We start from the raw sequence: 14,751 nt of genomic DNA, 5'->3' as shown, positions 1-14,751 counted from the left end.
AAGATAATATGATGGTCAAAGGAGACAAAGCATCGGATTCTAAATCTATTGTTTTGGGAGTCACGGGACATAGCACTTCTACAATTAAACCCATTGCTAAGGGTAACACTTTAGCAGATATGAATTTAACAAATTTCATGAAAGCACTCCAAGAGGGGATGAAGGCCAATAAATCTCTAGAAAACGTACATATGTATCTAAGGAGAGATATTTAATGGTGCTCAATCTACCAACAAGGGCATTCGACCAGTGAGTGCCTAGTCCTAAGGGCACACTATGTTATGGTCATGAGGCTTCACAGTGCCGCACACATTTGCAAACCCTTGCTAATGCTTCTAGACCTCAACAGTTGGCATAATGCCTATTGTAACACCTCAATTCAATGCTGAGCCAATGGCACAACAGCCTATTGCAAGGGGGATTTACAATGCACAAAATGTGTCGTTACCTCCTAGTTTTGGGACCTCAACCTCCACCCCTGAGGATCACACCATTGAATCAAATAGGTTTCAAGGAACCTTTTGAGTGTCCAAAATATGAGGTTGACTTGGAAAGTGCTCACATGTCGCTGAGGACTCCACAAAGCTTTATTTGAACTACTATGTAGTCGATGCAAGAGGTAAATTCAAACCAATATACTAGCTAGCTGCATTAGGAAGAGGTCAAGACATCAACAACTTTACTATCAAGAGAATGCATCTTCAATGCTATCATTGTGAGGGACCACACTGAGTCTCTGAGTGTCCCATCAGAAACCAACTAATCACCCAAGTTGCATCTTCCAGCATGCCACTTGCAACTTGTAATCGTTGTGGCGTAGATCATTGGATCAAAGATTTCCCAATGAAAGTGGTGGTTGCAAATTAACAGAATGGTCCTACCAACACACCTCTCAACATAATTGGAGTGGGTGGTCAAACTCAGAGATCAATTTTGGGAAATCCTTACCCACTTGTGAATGCAATAACGAGACTCATGGTTCAAAACACACCTATTGTGGAAACAAAAGTAGAAAACCAAGCTACATCAGTAGTGGGATCCAAAAAGAGGAGGGGCCATAGAAGAAAGAAATCCATAAAGGGGGAAAAATGGAGAAAACTGAACGAGTGAACTTAGGAACACGTAACAAACTAGTCTACATGAATGATATTGATGAGGATTCCAATTTAGTGGACACACACGAACAAACTAGGGACTCTCAAACAAAAACTAAGGAGCCAAAAAAGAAAGGATGTAGGTCCTCAAGAAACCAAACAAAGAGAAACTTGGTTCATATCCTGACTCTGTAAGAGAATCAGAACAACTTTATGAGCTCAGGGATATGGTCACACAGACTTAGGAGGAGTTAGAACCAAGAATAAAACAAGTAAACATCTCTGACACTCTTCATCTAAATAACCTAAAGCCTATCATAAGCCACAAACCCTTGGATATACCTAGTCTCATCCTTAAGGTCAGTGAGAACTCACCTATCCCAAACATGGAATCTGAGCTCTTTAGGATAATTTTTAAGTATGAGTACCCTGAAACCATTCAAGAGGTGGAAATTCCAATATTGCTAGCACCCTCATATGGTAGAGAGGTGATAAGTACTCCCTTGCACATCCTTGCGTGGAGATCCCGAACTCTTAATAGCATTAATGGAGAACTCAATGTAAGACTACCACCATTTACAGAAACCCACAAGACTCAACCCTACTATAGAATTTTGTTGACTCAAATCATAGAAGATCCAAGAACCCAAGTAGTGGATGAGTACACCAAATCAATGGTGAAAATTCCATTGAATAAATTGTGTTAAGACTTTGAAGGTGATTAATCCAACACATTACTACTAGTCTCGTCTCGCCAAGGGCATCACAATAATGGGAGTCCTTGATGGTGTGGTGTGTAAAAGTCAATATAATCACCAAAAAATGTTAGGAAAAAATGGCCAAACCCAAGCTTGAAGTCTCAGACATTTAGGTTTAAATGGCTAATGGTACTGTTACCAAACCAATGGGAATGTTATGCAACCTTAAGGTCGAGGTGTTGAAACATGGGGTGAGGTATACGTTCATTGTGATAGACTTTTTCAAGCAACCTGATTCTTATGAAATGATCTTAGGAAGACCACTTAAGTGTGAAGCTAAAATGGTCCATGATTGGTCCAAAAAACATGTTTACCTACAATTTGATGACTCAATCCTTGTAGTAGACCTTGTGACTAGTCACGTACATCCAGCGGTGGACTATTTGACCAAAGATCTGATACTACCATCCATTCAACCCCTCTGCAATGCTGCTATACTTGTAGAGAAGAGACCAATGTAGGAAGGACCCACCTTGCAAAGATGCTAAAAAACAAGCTATTATGGTGAGGAGCTCCCTAAGGTTGTGCCCCTACAAACGGGTGCCGAGGGCTTATAGTGAACTTCAGTTCACATGGGATGACTCAAGCTCAAGCACAAATAATGAGGAGGAGTCTAAAACAAAGACTGAAAGGGACACCAAGCTCAAGCACAAATAACGAGGAGTCTAAAACAAAGACTGAAAGGGACACCAACTCCTTAACTACCACAAGAAAAACATAGCTGACAACATTAAAATAAACTGTAGGGAGTAGCTCCAAATCTGATATGGATTCCCAATCTAAAGAAAGGGATGAAGTTCTTCAAAACACCAAGGATCATCTCTGAGGATGACAGAGACATAAACGCTATGTAGTCAATCGTCATAGAAGGGTGCAACTAAGAACAACTACTGCCTAATGGCTCCAGTACATGGGTGTAGTAGACTTACATCAAAAGTTTATAGACGATTGGAGAGAGGAGTTACAAAAGGTCAAGTATTGTAAGCCACCCCCAACAATTGATATAGCGAAGGTGAAAGTCTCTAATGAACCAAAATCGAGTCGTTCAGAGGGAAACAAAATCATGAACTCACGTAGAAGGAATGAGAGGCTAAGGCTGACAAAGGAAAGGAAAATGAACTTGATTTGCACCCAACACCTGAGCATAGGGGAACGCAAGTTAGTGTTTAATAATGCAAAACATAACCCCACAAGTGAGAGGGAAGGATTTTATGATGGGCCTGCAGAGGTCAAGAAAGTAGACTTAGCTAAACCAAGAGAAAATCCCAAGCCTATCTACATAGGCAAGGACTTAAATAACACCGAGGAGGCTAAACTTGGAGCTCTCCTCAAGGAGTACAGGGATTGCTTTGCGTGGAATTATCATGACATGAAGGGGGTGCCTGCTAGTGTTGTACATCACACCATCCCAATGGTACCAAATGTTAGATCAATCCAACAACAACCCTATCCAACGAATCCTAAATATGCCAAAATTATGAGGAAGAAATTGACAAGCTTATTGAATGCAGATTAATTTATGAGATCGAACACTCATAGTGGGTTTCACCTATTGTGTTTGTGCCGAAGAATGGAAAACTTAGAGTGTGTGTGGATATCAAGAAGGTGAATGCTTCCATCCGTTAGGGATCACTACCCCTTGCCTTACTCTGAACATATGCTAGAGCGAGTTGTAGTAGGCAAGTAAGCTTATAGCTTTTTAGATTGATACTCATGCTATAATCAAATTTCCATTGCACCTAAGGACCAAGGTTAAACAATATTTGTTACAGAAGGTGGGGTGTATGCTTATCGTGTTATGCCATTTGGCTTAACCAACGCACCAGCCACATTCCAAGGACGATGAACACTGCCTTTAAGGACTTCTTAAGAGAGTTCACTGAAGCTTTCTTAGATGACATGCATTCATTCATTGTGGAAAGAACATCTAGAATGCTTAAAAAAGATCTTTAAAAGGTGTAGGATTTATCTCGTATCATTGAACCCTTTCAAGTTCCAATTTTTGGGTCAAGCATGGAGTGATCTTGGGACATACAATGTCCAAAAATGGTATTTCTATAGATGAGGGAAAATCAAAGTTATTCTGGACCTACCGCTCCCACAAACTACAAGGGAGTTCAAAGGTTTATGAGTCGTGTTGACGGTTCATATTATTCTATGTTGAGATAGCAAGACCTTTGTACAAGCTTCTCATTATATTTGAGTGGCCAAAAGAATACCAACAAGCTAATGACACGTTGAAGCAAGCTTTGGCTAGCACTCCTATACTACTAGTGCCAAAACTAGGATGTTATCTTCCATGTTGGATGCATCCTGGCCCAGCCATGTGATTATAAATAAGACTACCCTATTAGTTTTGCAAGCCGTCAACAATTGAAAGAGGCTGAAACTAATTATACCACCATAGAGCATGAGGGTTTAGGAATGGTATATACTGTTAAGAAATTTAGGCATTACCTTCTTGCTAATATATATATTTTTATGTTGATTATCAAGCCCTCTCGTTCCTTGTTAACAAACCATGCTCCATAGGGAGAATCACAAGGTGGTTTTATTGATTCTTCTTGAATTTAATCTCACGGTAGTTGTGAGGCCTGATAGAAAACATGTCATGGCGCGAATCATCTATCACGCATACCTAATGGCAAGGCACCAATCAACTTTGATGATGAGTTACCAAATACTACATTATTTAAAGTTGAGGCTATTCCAAAGTGGAGTGAGAAAATCGTTAACTTTTTCGCTAATGGTTTTCCATAAGGAAAGGAACTGAGGAAAGATTTAGCAAGAAAGTTGCCAAAAGAGAGCGAGCCTTACCAAATTATTGCCATAAATCTTTATAGAAGAGGTAAGGACAATATTCTTAGACGCTATTCACGGGAGGATGAATACCTCATGATCATGAAACAAGCACACCGCGGGGGGTAGCAGGTGGACATTTTGCAATCGAAATCATAGCTAGGAAAATACTCCACTCAAGGTATTGGTGGCCAATGCTTTGTCGATTTCCTTAATGGTAATAAATTTAAAAAATACTATGACCTCTTACTGAAGAATCCTTATGTGCTTCTCATGACAAGAAGGCCGCCATGGAAAGGGCCGCCCAAAAGAAGATCCAAGACCAACAGGAGGCAAGGGGAAGACGGGTAAAACTTCAAGCCCAATAGGAGGCAAGGAAAAGATGGGTAAAACTTTAACAACAACAAGAAGTTATCCTTAATTCTGCACAAGCCTTTGTGGGAGAAGTTGAAGGAGATACAGAGGAGCCCATATTACCTCTATGAACATTCATTCAATTGCCTAGCCCTTATGGTGGTAAAGTGCTTTACAATGTATTGCTTGATACGAGGGCTAGTCACAATCTACTTTCCTTCAATGCATGGAACTAGTTGGGAAAACCTCAAGGTTCGCTTATGATTGCATATGATTCCACCTATGAGACATGCTCATTTGGTGTTTGTGGATGTCATCATGATCCTATGGTCTCTGGAGCTGAGGCATTCACTTTCGGATGCATTATATGTCATTTTGGGATGTATGGTTTTGCTGATGGGATAGGCCACGTTTACATTTATGATTACTTGGTGACTGAGGATGGGCGTATAAGCTTTCCCTTGGATTCTAGCACTTGGTGGCCACTTTATTGATCACTGCAAATGCTATGTGATTCCCATGAATATGAGACATCGACATTGGATGGTGACTCTCATGGAGTTCCCTTTGATCCAAGCGGTCATTTGGACCATCATCTTGTTGGATCACTGAATGGAGCTTCCTTCAGTACATGTGGTTATGTGTGTGTGTATATGGATCACTGGTTCTTGGGACTTCCATTTGACCCAGGAGCTTCCTTCAGTACACGTGGTTATGCGTGTGTGCACACGGATCACTGGTTCTTGGGAATTCCATTTGACCTAGGAGATTGTGTGATGATTGAGGATGCATGGCTACATCATCTTTTCGACCCAAGCAGCATCATGTTTTACAGCTTGGAAGTTGGTCCATGGAGTTTTTCATTTGATCCGGAAGGCTATGAGCACCTTTTGATGTTGATGTTATTTGTGCATTGACATTTGTGATTTTCCATTTAATCATGGTGGTGACTTGGTTAATTGTATGGGATCATGGATTGTTGTGAACTTACTATGGTCTATGACTCCATATGTTGTGGGTCAATTTTGGTTTTGTGCATGACCACCCTTTGATTTCGAGGACACAATTATTGTAGGAGGGAATAATAATGAAGTAGATTTGGTGCACATTAATGAAGTAGATTTAGTGCACATGCTCAAGGGGAATGGGCTTAGGTGCACGGGGCTTAGGGACATTCACATGTGTCTACTTTTTTGGGCCTTGGTCTATATTAGACATAGGGCTCATGTTCATTGTATCGCTTTACCATTTTATCATATGATACAACTTTCTTGGAGATTTCTTAGCCCAAGCTTCCATGGCCTTCTTGGCTATTGCCTTAGGATGATGATCTACACCCATGCCTACTCCTCCATGCCCTGAGTAGCCCCTTTCTTGCACGCTTGGATGCCATGCGCGTTAAGAATGGTCTTAATCTGGGGGACAATATCCACCTCATTACTTGGTATTAAAATTAAAATCCCCTATCATATTGTTGTGTAACTTGGATCTAAGATGTGGGCTTTGCAACAATACATGGTTGATTTGTAAGGCACTTTACTCAAAAGTCTTAGAGGTTGAGGTCATCACAGACACTAAAGTTGGAGAAAGAGTTCTTATTTCATGAATTACCTTCATATACACTGAGGCATACCTATTGTTCTTCAACATGAGACAGAGACAATATCCCATGCGACTAGCATTTGGAATGACAATAAACAAATCACAAGAACAAACCCTAAATGTGTTGGGGTTATATTTGGTAATACCTTCATTTACACATGGACAATTATACATTACATTGTCACACGAGTAGGGGTGAAGGTTTTGCTTAAGGACAGTGATGCAAATGCTTTAGCTATTCGACAGTTTGTTGCAGGGTTATGACAATTAACATGATTTATAAAGAGATGTTAGATGCTTTCGAGTGATAATTTCAGGTATTGTATAGAAGTTGTGTGATCTAATTTTTTTCCCGTGTCCTTTTGTGTGTGCCTTTTTGTATGTATGTGCATCTTTCCTATTGAGCAAGCTCTCTTCCCCTGTCACATGGCAAGAGGAGGATGCATGCCAAAAGGAGTCTCCATGGCTCTTTGTTCTTTCTTTTGTGTATGTTATTTTTTTTTTTGTTTTGTTTTGGGGACAAGCATGCATGACATCATATTCACTTTGGATATGTTGGAGTTGAGGGTTGAAGGTTAATAATTTTATATCAAATTTTATTTATTTTTCATATTTTGTTTCTATTAATTCGTACTTTATTCACAGAGCCACCTCATTGGTGTGCAACTCTTTCTTATCAATGTGCTGCTAAGATTATGCTAGAGATAGTCACAAGGATGGGTTCGCAAATTGCAAGAAACTATTATTGGTGTTAACATACAAACATTTGCATGTTTCTTTATGTAACTTCTTAATTTATTATTTGTTTTAGGATTTTACATATGGTGGAGTTTTTCATGGTCAGAGTTGTGGATGAGGGGATTGAGAGATATGGGATTAGTGTTCCCTATGATGAGGAGCTAAGGGTATATTTATTTACGAAAGAGTGTGTTTTGGACATGGTCCATGAGACATGGAGAGATACGTTACCTTTTTTAAGGGTTACTCTATACTAGAGACTTGGGTTTTATTCACTACATATAGGAGCTTATCTTTTCGATATACGAGTTCTTTGTGGCACCTGGCATAGCTTTATTTTAGTCTTCGTTTGTGTCTGTAAGATTACCTATTATAATTTTTAAATTTTTACTTAATATTTTATTAATAATTATCTCTTTTGTGTGTAGGTCCACGAAAGAAGAAGACATCCCCGCTTCATGGTTAGTGTAGTGGAGATGTGTCACCATCGTACCCACGTTGGGTGTGGCAGCGTCATACATTGCCCATGGTTGATAGCTCTAGGAAGCAAAAGCTTGGCTTTTCTATTGATCACTAGATCGATCGATTAATTCCTGTTGCTTTTACTATTTTATTTTTTTAATTGATCTTTTTTTTAATCACTATACAGTGTGGACATTCTTTGCATGTTTATTTGGATGCCGTTACTTAGTTGATGATATTATTAATACATTGTTAACCACCTTGGTCTCAACGTGACCTCCACATGGCTACTATGCCTTTTGTAACTCATCTTTTTGTAACCATGTAATGCACTAATTGCAAATGAGACATGGGATGACTGAGCTTACGGCATGTGCAATGCCGGTCATGAGGATTTGATGTACATGGAGCTAGTAAAACTAGGAAGACTAGTTTTGGGCCCCCGCTTGTAAAATTGGTCGGTTGGACATTGTAAATATGAGTCAGGGTATATAAGACATTTGATGAAATATGAAAAGGGACAATCCCATTTGTATCAATTGAGTTTTGCCTTCTCTCTCTCTCTCTCTCTCACACACACACACACATTTGAGTTTATGGTTGCTTGCTTGCTTAGATTGTTGCTGTATGTGAATAGGAATGGTAGTGCTCTCCCTTCTCTTCTCTTCTCTTCTACCTTCTCATTGCTATCTACCATGTCCCATTTGCATACGATTGACATGACGTAGAGATTGAGCTCTCCATAGCTCTTTCCCTCTTGGTCACTACCTAGCTTGGATCTCTCTTTGGGTGACACAAGGAGAGTGTAGAGTGAGCCCCTAGTGGCCTCACATCAGGGAGTTAATCCTCATAGGGTGCCATTCACTAGATTTGACCCTTGCATGAACCTTTCTCTTCTTCTTTCTCTCGTGTGTGTGAGGAAGTATGTTATCCATTAACATACATACATGTGTTTAAAAATTAAGAATCAAGTCCATAATTGGATATTGATCCAATTAATGGTTATTCTAATCATAGGGATATTACTAAACTTATGTTTTCAAATTATTGAGAATTATCAGTAATAGCAGCAACGGAGCTATGGCAAAATTTCTGAAAAGTTAACACATAAATCATTTTCATTCATAATATGAAGTGTAGCCTGCTTAATGGTGGCTCTTATGTTGTTGCTGTTGATAAGTGTAGCCTGCTTAATGGTGGCTCTTATGTTGTTGCTGTTGATGGCTTTGGGTCTGGAAAGAATTTTATGTAAAGTTTTCTTTTTCCTTTTATAATATATATATTATTGGTCCAAGAAGAAGAAGAAGAAGATGTGTGGGCATTCGACTCGAATGTGAGAACCTTTCCACTTTCCACTCGCCCACCGAGATCCTAATACGATGAGAACCTTCTCACTTTCCACTCGCCCCCACCGAGATCCTAATAAGATGTTACTGAAGCCATGATTTTGAAAATTTGCAAGAGGGCGCCAAATTTGCGCGGGTGATTGGCATTGTAACAAGAGGGCGCGTCAGAGCAGTGGGAGCTCAAATCATAGTTGGGTGCATCAGAGCAGGCAGAGCTCAATTCCCAGTTGACCGAGAGAGAGAGAGAGAGAGGGAGTTTTGCTCTCTCTAGTCCGGCAGTTCCTACGAGCAATCATGTATGTGTTGAAGCGGGATGGGCGGCAGGAGGCGGTGCACTTCGACAAGATTACCGCGCGGCTCAAGAAGCTGAGCTACGGGCTGAACGCGGAGCACTGCGACCCGGTGATGGTCGCGCAGAAGGTGTGCGCGGGCGTCTTCAAGGGCGTCTCCACCAGCCAGCTCGACGAGCTCGCAGCCCAGACAGCCGCCGCCCTCACTGCCAATCATCCCGACTACGCCCTGGTAAGTGCTCTCTCTCTCTCTCACACACACACACACACGCACGCGTACAGACATACACCCCATCTTTCCTTTTTTTGCTTCTTCTGGCCACTTGTAGTCTCAACTTCGGCCCTTTTCTGCGTCACGTGACCAAATTTCCCTCATTTTCTGCGCAGCTTGCTGCCCGCATTGTGGTTTCTAATCTCCACAAGAACACCAAGAAATCCTTCTCAGAAACGTATGTCTGAAGCTCGATTAAAAGTGTTTTCTTCTTTTTCATGATGGCAAATTTATTTCGAAGCTCAGGAGGCTCGCCTGGAAATGTTTTGTTCAGGATTAAACTGATGCACAGCCATGTCAGCGAGCGATCAAGCCTTCCGGCTCCCTTGATTGCCGATGATGTATACGACATCGTGATTAAGGTGCAACAGTACTTACATTATAGCTATTTGTCAGCTTAATTATCATAGTTTACACTGGTCATGTTAATTTGTATCATCTATGCTTGCATTTGGATTTTCTTTAGTGTTCACTTTAATGCCTCAGTAGATGTCTCTCTGGGGGAGGCTTCAAAGGGGGAGCCCACTTTTGGACCATAAGTGATGCTGCCCTCCTTCCAGACCTCTTCCCTACAATCTTGCAACTTTTGTCCTGGAAGGCGAACCCCAATCTAGGGCTGTCTGAGCGGATGTTGTGAAGGGACCTTGCGTTCTATTATAACAGTTCTCAAAGAGTGCTTTCCATCAATGTACGGCATTGTAGCTCAGACTATCCATTGTATAGCTTGTTTGCTTATTTTATGCATTTCATTTTGATGGCCCATGAAGCATATGATGCCAGGCCATGATCGTTTGCAAGAGATCTCAGCTGTTTGATCCCAACAATTTAAAAAGTGTCTTCAGCCTATGCATTCTCTCTGCTTGAAGTATGCTTTGATTATCTGAGCTTTGTTAGGGGTGAGACCCATCATGGCTTGCTTGTTAAGATCTTCAATGATGACCTTCAAATGTTGTGAGAATTCATATTGATAGCGCTTCTGGCCTTGTTTCCCTGTAGAATGCTGCTCGTCTGGACAGTGAAATCATATATGACAGAGACTTTGACTATGACTACTTTGGATTCAAAACCCTAGAAAGATCCTATTTACTGAGGGTCAATGGGATGGTGGTTGAGAGGCCTCAGCATATGCTGATGAGAGTGGCAATAGGGATCCACAAGGAAGATATTGACTCTGCCATCAAGACTTACCACATGACATCTCAGCGTTGGTTCACTCATGCCTCTCCGACACTATTCAATGCTGGAACCCCAAGACCTCAGGTATTTTCTAAACGCTTACAATAAACAAGTCTTGTAAGTGATACTGGGCAAGGCCTTTTTAATATCTCTAACCTACTTTTAAATCTTGCTTATTGATGTGCAGATAAGCAGTTGCTTCTTGCTATGTATGAAAGATGATAGCATAGAAGGTATTTATGACACACTCAAGGAGTGTGCTGTAATCAGCAAATCAGCTGGGGGCATTGGGGTGTCGATTCACAACATTCGTGCAACTAGCAGCTACATACGCGGGACTAATGGGACTTCCAATGGCATTGTACCTATGCTTCGAGTCTTTAACGACACAGCCCGCTATGTAGATCAGGGTGGTGGCAAAAGAAAAGGCAAGTTTTCTTTATCACTTTTTGTTTGAAATTTCTGTTCTGCCTAGCTGGTGTGTTGGGGAGTTTGGGTGCCTCTCTAAGGGCTGGATAATGAATGTGCGATGCAAGCTTTGATGGAGAAGCATGCATCTGTTTTGATTGTTTTTTGCAAAGCACATGCACAATATATGCTGTATATACTTCTGTAGTGTCTAATCTTATAGCTGTATGGTTAGAGCTTGGTTGATTAATGCGTCGGCTTGCATTTATCTTGACAGGTGCATTTGCAGTTTACTTGGAGCCATGGCATGCTGATGTGTTTGATTGGCTGGACCTGAGGAAAAACCATGGGAAGGTAGGATACACATGTCCTAAGGATGTGGATTAGTGATAACGACCTTGATGCTTCAAGGACTTAATGAGTATACCGGATTCTGCAGGAAGAAAACAGGGCCCGTGATTTGTTCTATGGGTTGTGGACACCAGACTTGTTCATGAGGCGTGTCCAAGACAACGGTCCTTGGTCTTTATTCTGCCCCAACGAAGCTCCAGGATTGGCAGATTGCTGGGGTGAAAAGTTTGAGAAGCTTTACACCCAGTATGAAAGTGAGGTAGGCTCGCCTTCAGTTCTTTTGGGTATAGATATGTGAGGTTGCGTGCTATCCACATGTTATGACAGCTTATATTTGACCTTGGTTGCAGGGTAGGGCCAAGAGAGTAGTACAAGCGCAGAAGCTATGGTTTGCAATTTTAGAAGCACAGGTCGAGACAGGGAATCCCTACATGCTGTTCAAGGTAAGAGATGCTCTCCAGCATGAAATCTGTCTAATTGAGGAAATTTCTCTATTGCTATATGGAATATTCTGAGCTAAAGCATGTTCTCTATGATTCCAGGATGCTTGCAACAGGAAGAGTAATCAGCAGAACCTTGGCACAATTAAATCATCCAATCTTTGCACAGAGATCATAGAGTACAGCAGTCCAACTGAGACTGCTGTTTGTAATCTGGCTTCCATTGCCCTTCCTCGTTTTGTGAGAGAGAAGGTTATATTTTTGTCCTTCTAAGACCTCTCAGAGTCTGCTCAATATGGTCAACATTTAATGATCTCTTCAAAGCATGTCTCTGCGAGTGCCGCATTCCATGATCTAAACGTAAGCTTTGTATCTATGTCTGCAGGGTGTGCCTCTAGAGTCGCATCCTTCCAAGTTGGTGGGCAGTAAAGGCCATCAAAATCGTTTTTTTGACTTTGAGAAGCTTGGAGAGGTCAGTGCGGTGTAAGATGTTTCTTGGTCTTTGTGGCTGCATTTATCTATATGGGCTTACATGCATTTTCTTGCAGATAACTGCAACTGTTACACGTAATCTGAATAAGATCATAGACGTGAATTACTATCCAGTTGAGACAGCAAAACGCTCGAACTTGCGCCACAGGCCAATTGGCATAGGAGTTCAAGGCCTTGCTGATGCTTTTATTCTGATGGGCATGCCTTTTGATTCAGAAGAGGTTTAGATGCAGTACTTGCCCTTGATGGCTCTCCCCACATTCATGTGTAATAGTGCAGAATTTAGACCGGTAGTTTATCTGACAAAACACTTTTTGGAATTGCAGGCTCAACAGCTCAACAGGGACATCTTTGAAACCATTTACTTTCATGCACTCAAGACTTCAGTTGAGCTGGCTGTCAAGGAAGGTTCTTATGAGACTTATGCTGGAAGCCCCATGAGCAAGGTAACTCCGATGAAACATCTATTTAATCTCTTGCATTCTAGCTTGGTCCTATTTTGATCCTCTGATTATCTTTCAGGGAATACTTCAACCTGATATGTGGCAAGTTGAGCCCTCTAATCGATGGGACTGGCCTGCCTTACGGAAGATGGTCTCTGAGCATGGTGCTCGAAACTCGCTTCTGCTGGCTCCCATGCCAACAGCTTCTACGAGCCAAATATTGGGCAACAATGAGTGTTTTGAGCCCTATACTTCTAACATATACAGTAGAAGAGTGCTCAGGTAAACTACTATGTGGGCTTTGCAAGCTTGAGTGGTAACATACATGGATTACTTTGATTTGCAACCTCACTCATGGGATGCTGGCTGCAGCGGTGAGTTTGTGGTGGTCAACAAGCACCTACTAAATGACTTGACGGACATGGGGCTTTGGACTCTTGATCTGAAGAACACCATTATCCACGATAATGGGTCAATACAGAAAGTACCTCAAATTCCTGATGACTTGAAAGCCATCTACAGGTGCTACCTAGAGCTAATGATGATTAAGTTGTGATCTTGGTAGATACGAGAATCTCTAACAAATGGATTTGGGCTTTCAATACCAGGACTGTCTGGGAGATCAAACAGAGGACTATAGTGGACATGGCTGCAGACCGTGGCTGCTACATTGACCAAAGCCAAAGTCTGAACATCCACATGGACCAACCAAATTTTGGCAAACTGACCTCTCTGCATTTCTATACCTGGTCCAAGGTGGGTGCTGTCTATTTGAACTGTCTTGGCTGTTGATGTTCATAGGCCCTCTTGCATCAATGTCCTGAAAATCCTCATGCTCCTGGGTCAACGCTATGCAGGGATTGAAGACAGGCATGTACTACTTGAGATCAAAGGCTGCTGCAGATGCAATCAAGTTCACTGTGGACGCTTCAAGGATCAAGGTAATTGGGATGTGTTTTTTTTGGGGTAAATGTATGCATTTATGTTGTGCTTGCAATGAGAGGCTAATCTATCCTATTTGCTGTTTTTAGCAGGAAGGTTCTAAGTCTTCTGCAGAAGACGAGGAGACCAAGATCTCTCAAATGGTGTGCTCTCTTGAAAACCGAGAAGAATGCCTTGCTTGTGGAAGTTGATTGGCGAGGTCCTGTTGGGGGCATCTCCCATGTTTCGTTGCAGTTAAAATTCACGTGTTGGAAGAGAATGCGCATTTATATACATCCAGTTCGCTGCGGGTCCGTCCAAAAACTTTGTACTTCATATCTTGCCATCGGGGAAGACCTTGTCGACGGTGACTAGTGCGTAAAGGACAAAGAAATCAGTTTTAATTAGACGAGTTATGGCCAAAATTCATATCTACTTTTAATTTTTTTCCCCTACTTTACTGAGGATTCACAAAAACTCAGTATGTGGGTTAATAACCACAGACAATCGGTCTTTTTTTTGGGGGGGAACAATATATATATATATTTTTCTAAAAACCTGCTTTACATATTCTTTACATCTTTACATGCAAAACCAGTTCTAAAAAAACTCTTTAATTTCTACATCTGCAGACCACATTGAAGACCATTTGTCATCTTTCATCACAAAAGAAGATTGCTCCAAGTTAATTTGGTATCCTAGTTGAATATAGGCCTCAATCATAGCTTGAGTTGTGCAATCTTTAAGAGATTGTAAGCCATCTCCTTTCTTGGCCTCTATTTTCACTATTGATTTGGTTCCAACAA

General features: G+C 41.3%; 1 protein-coding gene across 2 annotated transcripts; it reads left to right on the top strand.

Moving 5' to 3' along the window:
* Positions 1-9,117: 9,117 nt before the first annotated feature.
* Positions 9,118-14,502, top strand: LOC147607714 (ribonucleoside-diphosphate reductase large subunit-like). Of its 2 annotated transcripts, none has more exons than XM_086790354.1 (17): positions 9,118-9,675; positions 9,831-9,892; positions 9,989-10,076; positions 10,711-10,974; positions 11,078-11,318; positions 11,576-11,652; positions 11,738-11,908; positions 12,000-12,092; positions 12,192-12,341; positions 12,475-12,561; positions 12,638-12,802; positions 12,908-13,027; positions 13,104-13,306; positions 13,397-13,546; positions 13,633-13,780; positions 13,882-13,965; positions 14,059-14,502. In XM_086790354.1, exons 1-17 carry the CDS (start codon positions 9,448-9,450, stop codon positions 14,155-14,157), a joined length of 2,430 nt encoding a protein of 809 aa, XP_086646480.1. In that variant the 5' UTR covers positions 9,118-9,447; the 3' UTR covers positions 14,158-14,502. The 2 variants fall into 2 exon arrangements, with proteins under 2 accessions (XP_086646480.1, XP_086646478.1); XM_086790352.1 differs by having other exon boundaries at positions 14,056-14,502.
* The last annotated feature ends 249 nt before the right edge of the window (positions 14,503-14,751 follow it).

This window comes from Cibotium barometz, chromosome 55 (assembly GCF_041138505.1).
Source record: "Cibotium barometz isolate CiBa-2024 chromosome 55, ASM4113850v1, whole genome shotgun sequence".
Classification (NCBI taxonomy): Eukaryota; Viridiplantae; Streptophyta; class Polypodiopsida; order Cyatheales; family Cibotiaceae; genus Cibotium; species Cibotium barometz.
Note: the sequence above shows the minus strand (reverse complement) of the source record. Positions and strands in the feature narration are given on the sequence as shown.